General features: G+C 40.0%; 1 protein-coding gene and 1 pseudogene across 1 annotated transcript; both read right to left on the bottom strand.

Annotated features, from left to right (window-relative positions):
• Window positions 1-1,469: 1,469 nt before the first annotated feature.
• On the bottom strand, window positions 1,470-2,936 carry LOC110896726 (annotated as a pseudogene).
• Window positions 2,937-3,065: 129 nt separating this feature from the next.
• Window positions 3,066-5,804, bottom strand: LOC110895006 (protein GAMETE CELL DEFECTIVE 1, mitochondrial). Its single transcript, XM_022142261.2, has 4 exons — window positions 5,588-5,804; window positions 4,571-5,104; window positions 3,694-3,883; window positions 3,066-3,622 (listed from the first exon to the last, which is right to left on the bottom strand). Exons 2-4 carry the CDS (start codon window positions 5,092-5,094, stop codon window positions 3,419-3,421), a joined length of 918 nt encoding a protein of 305 aa, XP_021997953.1. The 5' UTR covers window positions 5,095-5,104; window positions 5,588-5,804; the 3' UTR covers window positions 3,066-3,418.
• Between the last annotated feature and the right edge of the window lie 4,115 nt (window positions 5,805-9,919).

The raw sequence follows: 9,919 nt of genomic DNA, 5'->3' as shown, positions 1-9,919 counted from the left end.
ACAACCAAAGTTCCAGTCGAGAAGGGGGAAATCAACAGCAGCATAGACGACACAATCATTATGTTATGTATATGTGTGAATATCAAGGACACTAATAGATGTTCACACTATTGTATGATAAATTTTCCCTTGTAATATTCTTCAAATATAACCCACCAGATCTACTGTGTGGTGTATGCGGCTATTTAAAAAAAGGCAAAAAATCATCACTAACAAAATATAACCCACCATATAACATAATGGAAAAAAAAAACGAAGCACATGTCTACTGTCATGGTTAGTATGCGGCTAATATCAACCAAAAACATCAACCAAAATTCATCAAAAATAACAAAGAAATTTACCCGTGTTTGATCGGCGGTGGTATGGTGGCTGATTACGGTGGTATGCGGCTGCTGACTGTTCACTGTTGTCGCTGATGTTCTGATCTTGGCGTGCAGGGAGGATAGAAAGAGCGGGAGAGAATATGTAAGAGTTTTGGGCTTGTTTATTTTATTTTAGTTTGAAATATTGTTAATTTGTTAGGTTTGTTTATTGGGCTAAGACTTAGTAGTGGGCTACTTAAAGGTATTGGGTATTTGGGTTTAGTTATTTAGGTATTAAAAGTTATATAATTTAGGTAGTATTTAAAAAAAAATAAGAGTTTACTAAAAAGAATTTAAAATATAAATTGATAACACTTTTTACCTAACGGGTGCAGACGGAAAATTCCAAGGGGTGCGGAAAAATTCCAAGGGGTGCGGACGGGATTTTCGACGGAACTTAGCACTAAATTTTTTTTTCCCAGGGGTGCGCCCGCCCACCTTGGCTTTGTCTTAAGTCCGCCCCTGGTAACAATATTGTAACATAAATGAATTGAATAAGAGTAAGAAAAGAAACCACCTGGGACTATAATAATAATAATAATAATCAGTTATTGCCAGGCAAGTCCTAAAGTTCCCCCAAACTCTTCAGTAGAATTCATGTAAACTCCAATGAAGTGTTTGAGGAAACTCCAGGAGTAACTTGACGTACATACATCTTTGAAGAATCTACAACTGCTTATACATATATATATATATATATATATATATATTGTGATTTTTTTTAAATGTTGAGAGAATGCATTGTGAATCTTGAACCTAGTCTCAAATGTGTATGAAATGCAAGAAGAACATCATGATTCTCTTCCGAGCTAGACATACGTACAGTAGCATGTGCTAAAAAGTACATATGTTGGTGGAATTTACCCAACATCCCAACCACATTCAATTCATGGGCTGCAAAATAGCATATTACTTTTATTATATTTATAGTCTCTAACTATCTTGGCACGTAAGATTTAACATTTTGGATGGTAAAGTGAAATTTGGTTAGTGTTTTTGGATGATGAAAAAATACCCACTAATTCAAGCATTCATTTCTCTAGAAAGAAACTTGGTAAGATCATATATTAATGAATTAACTAAAGAATGTGATGAATAAGCTATAGCTAGCTAACAAGGTCTGTCATGCCTGCAACGGAGGACACCCGCAAAGCGAGTGAGTAGACCGACGGCTGCACCATCTTTGGCCTGGACCATATGCCGTTTGAGTTCTTGAGCAATATTCGAGTGATCACCCGAGGGTACGAAGAAGGCCCCGTTAAGGAAAAGGTCATTCACCGTTCTCCATCTCCAGTGCTTCCGCACGTTACGGTGAAAGTGATCCCGATGGGTGACCTCTTTTGCGTGGACGTTGTCCGGAGCCCTGAAGCAGTTGCCTTGACTGATGATGGTGGGGTTCATGCTTCCCCCAATTGCATACATTTCCCATTTGTTGTAGTCGTTCACCACGTGGAAGAACCCCCAACGGCATGCAGGCATCCTCTGCACCAGTCCCTTCCCAAAGCAGTTGAATGCGATGGTCACTTGCATGATCATATCACCATGAAAACTGTTGCTGGCCCCCAACAGCATTACGTCATTGTGATGGTTGAACTTGCAGTTGGAGATGGTTATGGCCGTGCTGGCCATGATGGCATCGATCAGCCCATCCGTGCAGTGGTCTAGGGACACATGATCCACCCACACCTTGCTAGCACCAAAGATGGAGATGCCGTCCCCATCGCTCACCGTCCTCAATCCATAGTGGTCCACTGAATCCCTAATCACCCCCCCCCCCTCTTTGGACACAATGTGGTGAATCCGGATCCCATGGATGATGATGTTATGGACAAACTGAACAGTGATGCCCGCCCCATGCGCAATGTGAACGCTAACCCCTCTCCCGTCAATCGTCTTGTCACTGTTCATGATAAGCTCTTGTTGAAGGGTGATCACCATAGACCTCTCAACGATGATCCAAAGTGGTTGTCTTGGATGACTCCCCACCGCAGGGTTCCTTTCTTTGGATTGATCATGTCGTCGTCAGAGCAATCCGTGACCACGTAGAAATCACCATCCATACCCCCGTGGTCCGCTCTCCAAATCCACGAGCACATTCACCTAGGGCTTGCCGATTTTGGGCCCAGTCCTTGTGGCACCTCCAACATCTGTCTATCGGGTTAGTAGCCATGCATCCCCCCCCCCCCTACCATGTACCCGCCTCCCCCTCGTTGAGTTATCTAAAGACTCTTGGAGTTGTCTGTTGAAATTAAGGATGGCCAAGTCAGGGTGAGGATTATATGCCTCCATCGCCGCCTTGGTCGCATTGTGAGCACGTTCTTCTATGAAGGCGTCTGAATGCGCATGGCCTGTGTTTTCTCTCATTGTCCCGGCTAAGACGCTTGGGACTATGACCATGACAAAGCCCAATAACAAGGACAAAGACATGATTTAGTTTGCTTCGGATCGTACATGGATATACAAAAGGGAACCACTGGGGGATCCTATCCTAACCACAGTGATTCGCCTTCATCATGTCAAATCCTTGTCTTCGAATCCAAAATGTTTATATAACATGAGGACCACCTCAAATGTATATCAATACATAAATCTACGCCTATCACAGATATTGTGCGGTCTAACCTCATCGATATACTATAATAACCTCATCGATATACTATAATTAGAAACACAGATTTAAAGCCATTACATTTGCTTAGCTATATAAGATCATGTAAATATCACTGTAGGGAGAGATGAGCATATAAGATAAAGTAGTCAGTTAAATGTGTCACAAAATTCGAAAAACTCCCGGTGATAGTAATATTATTAACATATACCGGTACATAACAAGGGAATCCCGATAGTAGACAAAGAGAGAGGTGGTTGAAACACGCTGAGTGAATCCAAAGGTGACAAGGGTGGCAGATAGCTTGTCAGGTTAAGGCCATAAAGTGTCTTCAGCAACAAGCACATGATGTGGTGGAGTCGAGTCAACGATTCTGGAGGTTGTGACATATACACAGTCCCATACAAATTAGTCTATCTTCCGTCAGGTTTATAGTGCATTCAGTCTATCTTCCCCTTGTGTTAGTGGTGGAAATCGGTAGCTTGTCCTCCTTAAACGGTTGAGTGGCTGGATCAGCAAGACTCGGTAATCTTGAAACGCTACCTTTACTTCCTCTTCTTGCATTCGGCCCCAATTCTTCAATCATGTACTTCCAACCATCAATCGGTCTCCTTCGACTGAATATATGTTGCTTAATAAAACTAGCTATCTGCATAAATACCCAAAACCATATAAGTTTAAACCATAAAAGACCACAGTGATTCATTCATTCATGAATACCTGAAATTTGCTGAAAGCAATCCGACGTTCATACTCTTGAACAAGAATGTCTTCTTCTCTTTGGGACATCTCCCACACGTTTCCGTCTTCACCCTTGGCCGTTGTTTCCCATCCGTCAGGTTTATTTTTCATATCCCAAGAATCTCCAACTTTTGACTTGTTCAAATCACTGCTTCCGGACTCAAAAATCCTGCAGCAAGGGCACAAAAAAACATTTTCATTCCATGCCTACAAAACATAATATACCTGCAATGCCAACGACCTCAAGCTAGACATGAAGAATATCTCCATTTCCAGTGTCTCATATATTTCACAAGTGGTTCAAGATGTAACTAGCCATGAAATTTCAGACAACATATATATACAGGATTCATTTCCTATGAGAATTCCGAGTTGCGAGAACTGCGGCAACTCCTACTTCCCGTGAGTTTTTCAACCAAATTTTGCACAAACGTAGATTAACATCTAACTGGACATCTGTGAAAAAAAATTGACGAGCTGGCATTTATTCGACATGTAAGTTTGATTTACACTGGTGTAAATGGTTGCTGGCGTCATCAGCTTCAGAACGTTACCGCGGTGTAAATTTGTTTTACACCAATGTAAGAAGTTGTATACGATATTTTATTTTATTTTTTGAAAAAAGTTTCATAAATTTTTTTTTTTTTTTGTCAAATTTCTTATTCAAAAAGTCCTCAAGTTCTCACAACACAAGCTAGTTCTCATTTTAACCCTTCCCTATATATATTGTGCCAAATAACCTCTATGGCCTATAATCCATTTTCATTATGACTTGTGTTTGATATAGAGCCTTACTCTGACTATAGGCCAACACAAGAGAGAGAGAGAGAGAGAGAGAGAGAGAGAGAGAATTTACTCGGATGCAGTGTCGAGAAATCTGTCAAGATCATCATCAGCTGCAGAATCAGCCAATTTGGCCTCTTCCATCTTCTCAATCTCCTTAACCCATAAACCAGCATGGAGCCTTTGTTTCTTAACTCTGTAATCCCTCTTCACACTCTCCAAACTGTAGATGGATTTCCCTTCTTCTTTTAACTTCATCAGCCTTTCTTCTTCTTCATTTCGCTTACTTTTTTTTCTCCTCTGCTCCCAATTATCAGCCATCTCTTCCACAAACGCCTTTGTATCGGTATCCATATCGGGTGGTGTATCAGAGGTAATGGAAAAATTGACATCTGTTTCCCATGGTGCTCGATTTTTGGCCGATAAATCATCAGGGAGCCATGCTGTTTCCCACGCGTCGTTCCATTCGTCTCCGGTGGACTTGGCTGATAGCCTCCTGATATGAGTTGTCTTGGTGGAGATTTTGATCGATTGGTTCTTTATTAGAGATGAAAAACTGCAACCTAAAACACCAAACAACTTCCTCATCCCCTGCATCAACAATTTCCTGCAAACACAAGGATCTAAAGCATAAGCACATAACATAAACGCCTTTACAGGTTCGTTAGCCTCAGACGTTGTTAGTAGGATCAGATATCGATTTATTGGATGAGTTCAGATAGGTTTATTCGGATTTGAATTTTTTTGGCACAAACCGATATCCTCCGAATCAATCAGAATTCACAATTGCCTAACCAATCCGAATTCAAGTCGCTTCGGTTTTGGCTAAAAACCCTATTTCAACCAAACATACTTTAATTTGTTGAAACTTGGATGATTTGAATTAGTGATGTTAATTTGTTGACGCTTGAAACTCCAGTTCTTACCCAACCAGAATTGGAGCATCTAAAAACGCTGATTACAAACCAAATAATGAGAGCAAAAAATTGAACATGCTACCTAATATTGCACATCAGTTCATCAATCTTGCACAACATCACAAAAAATAACCTAATTACAAACCAAATTGAACATGCTACCTAATTCTTACCTTAGAAGGAGGAGACGATGGAGGCTCGTTGCGAGTGGAACGAGGGCTTGGCCGGAGCGAGAAGGCCGGACGGAACAAGAAGGTGGCCGCCGGCGAAACAAGGGACGGTTGATGCGAAGTTGCGAAGCCTGGATTGTGAGGGAGAGTGTGTAGCGAAGTGGAGTTGAGAAAGAAAGGAGATGCGTGTTCTTTTTTAGGTAGTGTTTGGTATGCAGGAATGAGAGGTGGAATGGAATGGATGATTACGAGGGAATGAGGAAAAGGGTGTTTGGTTGGTCAATGGAATGGAATCACCCATTCAAAAGGCATTCCATTCCCTCAAAATCATTCCTTCCACCCCCCATGTTTTTTTTCCATTCCATCCCCTCTTGTACCATTCATCAACAACTCCACAACCCACCACATTCGCCACAACCCACCACCACCCACCACCGATGCCATCGCCGCCACCCGCCACCACCTCACCCCGACAGCCACCGTCGCCGCCGCCACCCACTCGCCACCGTTATAACCCACAGTTGCGACTAACCGCCAACGCCACTCGCCGCCGCCGCCGCCGCCAAACCACCACCATCGTCGACGCCACCACCAACCGCTGCCGCCGCCACCAACTGCCACCTCTGCTGCCAGCCACCACCAATGGCCACCTTGCCGCCACCACCAATCGTTGTCACCGCCACTCGCCGCCACCACCACCACCCATCACCGCCGCCAACACCCACCACCGCCACCTATAACCACCCACGATCACTACCACCGACCACCACCACAACTCACCGCTAATTTTATTACTCCGTTTTTCTTGCTTACCGAACAATACACAATAATAATTCATTCCATTCACACATGGTAACCAAACAAGACATGGAATGGTAATGATCCATTGCATTCCCTCGTCCATTCCATTACCTCGTCCATTCCATTCCTTCGTCCATTTCATTACCCCATACCAAACAAACACTAGGGTTGAGGGTATGAGGGAATGAAATGGCCAGCAGATGGACAAAACAAATTAAGTGGGTTATTACGATTCGACGGTCTTGTATAGTTGTATGGTTACTTGGTTAGCATAATGAAAAGAATCTGGGGCTGTTTGGCAATATCTGTATGGTTAAGTGCTAAACCAATAAGAGGTCTGAATCATTAAAAGTCTCATTAAGAGGTAAACAAACGGCCCCTCTATGTTGTTTGGTAGACAGGAATAAACGAGGGAATAAAATCAGCGATGGGTGGCGGCGGGTGGCGTTGACGAGTGGGTGGCGATGGCAGTGGTCGGGATGGTCGATGACAAAGGGTGGCGGCGGCGATCTGTGGCGGTGGTCGACGGTGGAAAGTAGTGGCGCTGGCACCGATGATGCCATTACCTTGACCAACCAAACACATGTTTTTCATTCCCTCGCAATGGTTCATTTCATTCCGTCCTGCACTAGTACTAAGCCCCCGCGTTGCAGTGGTTTTTGTAAAACTGTGTCAAGTAGTACCAATGTTATACCACTATCAGCGATTACCAACATCGGAAAAGCTCGTAAAAACAAAATAAATAAAAAACGGAAAAAAAACGAAGTCGAGCGAAAAGCAGACTTAAACTCTTTGAATCACGCACGCTCGTTGCAGAGAAGTTAAACTGAAACGTAAAACATAGAAAAATAACTAAGTCAATCCAGGACCCGCGCGTTGCGACGAACTTGTCAAATGGAGAAATATAGATGTGTTGCGACGGGCCAAACGGGAAAAATACACGAAAAAATGTTGAACCCTACACGCACGTTGCGGTGCGTTAACTCACAAAATTTAGAACGAAACGAAAAACTTGGGAATAATGAAAAGTATGGTGGACCAAAATTGAAAAATAAAAAGAGTTAGGGTTAAATTGCAAAAGATAAAGCTTTAGGTTAAAAGTAAAAAACAAAGGGTCTAAATTATAAAAGAGTAAAAGTTTTAGGTTAGAAATGAAAAAAGAAAAAAAAACTATACATGAAGTACAACACTATAAATTACAAAAAAAAATATTTTTATAAAACTTGTATAAACTATTATATTAATAGAGTAAACTCTAGTTAGTGGTTAAATATTTATTTATCATCAGCATAATACACGATATGGTTTTAAATTAGTTATTATTCTTTGATTAATTTAATATTTACGAATTAATTATTTTCACATTAGTTTAAAATATATTAATAACTTATTAGATATTAGATTTAAATATTTATAATATTATTAATTATTAATTGAATTATTCTATTAAAATAAAGAGAAAGATAAAGATAAGTGATATTATATATTGGTTATTAATATTAAAAGAAACTAGGTTTAACACCCGCCGCGTTGCGGCCGGGATTTCTTAGCGAACATGTTTCAAAACGCGGCCAGGATTTGTTAGCGAACATGTTTCAACCTATATGTTACAACGGAGATGTGACGATAATATTATTTTATACCGGACATTTTCAACACAAATACTTTTTAAGTTGTATAATAATAAAATCCATTCTATAACAACAAACGTTGTCATCTTACAACTCCCATGACATTTTTTATAACTTGCAACACACTACTCTAGTTGCATCAAACTTTGCCAACACCATCATAATCTTTCTTTCCTTTCTTCTTGGTCACGACACAACACCACCTTTATTCCATTTATTTGAAATTCCCACCATGTTTTTTGAAGTTAAATGATCGAAAACATTAATACTCTACTAAATATGCAAGAACTAAAAACTTGTTTTGTTTTCAAGCTATAAATGGTGGCGTTAACAATCAGGATAGGAAGTGTAACACCCCAAATTTCGTAAGATATACTACAATGCTTTAATAGCAATATTTGGCGAAAAGAAATGATAAATATAGAATTCTACCATTAGTAAAGTTTTATAAACTATGGAAAGTATAAAACACATGTGCACATGAAGTTAACCAAGTTAGTATGTAAAATGAAATAAATGCCATGTTTTAAAAGATAAGGGGGTTAAAATGAAAAATGTTATAAATAAAACACTTGACCAAAAGTTAGTCAGTGTTTGGTGATGGTGTGCGATCTAGAGAAAGGGCAGGGGAAGAACAAAAAACCCTAATCAGCCTAAATTCTTCAAATTGAGGGAGGAATTTGGCTCAAAACTAATGCATGAACCAAGATTCTTGACCACCCAAGTGTTCTTCACACCAAGTAAGTCGAATTTTATGTTTTGAGGATGTTTGACAAAATGGGTTATGATGAACTCATGAATTTCGGTTGAAATTAGCATGATTATTTGTTAATCCTATCATGTTAAGGTTTAAATTTTAGTTAGTTGAATGATTTAGAATGAAACCCATTGCATGAGAGTGAACATGATGATCACGATGATCTTGTAGATGATAAATTGTGATTTTGTGTTGTATGAAGTGTTGTACAATAGATTGTGATAGGTAAGCTTGACGTGGAATTGATGATTGTGAGACTTTGCTTGAATAAGATGATTCATGAGGTGAATGTAGGAAGAATATGCTTAGGACACTTGTACATTATGCTTAGAAAGTGGTACGCACGCCAAGTGTTTGATAAAATGACTAGGTGAAGCTAGAAAGTGAAATTGTATGCAAGTCGTGAGTTTACATGTATAGAAAGCGATTGTGATAAAAGTAGTAGTTTACTAACTGGAAATATATGCTTTAGATGGAACTCGTATACGAATTCGGGTTGAAAGTATACGTTGGTCAAATTTATGCATTACGAGCTTGTACCTTGTGCTTGAATGGTGTAATGCTCACTTTGTATTAGATGTGCTTGAATCAAGGTAATTAAGAGCGAAGGTGTATGATATGTGAAAGTATATGTAAGCAAATGTGTATGCGAGTATGATTATGTGATCATGTGGTTGTAAGTACTCTAGCATCATAAGTACGAAATGTACATAGTGTCGTATGGTAGGTGCTAAATTAATATGTGTTTTATGCGTTAACATGATGGATTGCATGAGTCTAAAAGATGTGGTTTTGGATGTATGCTTTATGTTTATTAGACTTGACCATGAAAGTCAAATGTGAGTTACGCTTTTGACATGATCATTATATGTGAAATCGTGTACACTAACAAGGATGTGATTGCGGTAACATGAAAGCATTAGGGATCATGTGGACATGGACTCAAGCACGAAAGACTAACGGGTCAAGAGGGGACAAGGAACCCAATGCGAAAATGGACGCTCAAGGTAAGTGATTCCGTAATCACTTCTTAGTTATTTATGTAAAGCTATATGCAACTTAACTAGGTATGATAATTGAAGTCGAATAGGAACAAATGGTATGATATCAATGAAGTATTAAACGGATCTCAGCTTTGATCCGAGC

Source organism: Helianthus annuus, chromosome 12, assembly GCF_002127325.2.
Source record: "Helianthus annuus cultivar XRQ/B chromosome 12, HanXRQr2.0-SUNRISE, whole genome shotgun sequence".
NCBI lineage: Eukaryota > Viridiplantae > Streptophyta > Magnoliopsida > Asterales > Asteraceae > Helianthus > Helianthus annuus.
The sequence above is the reverse complement of the archived record's forward strand: the minus strand, read 5'-3'. Positions and strand labels throughout refer to the sequence as shown.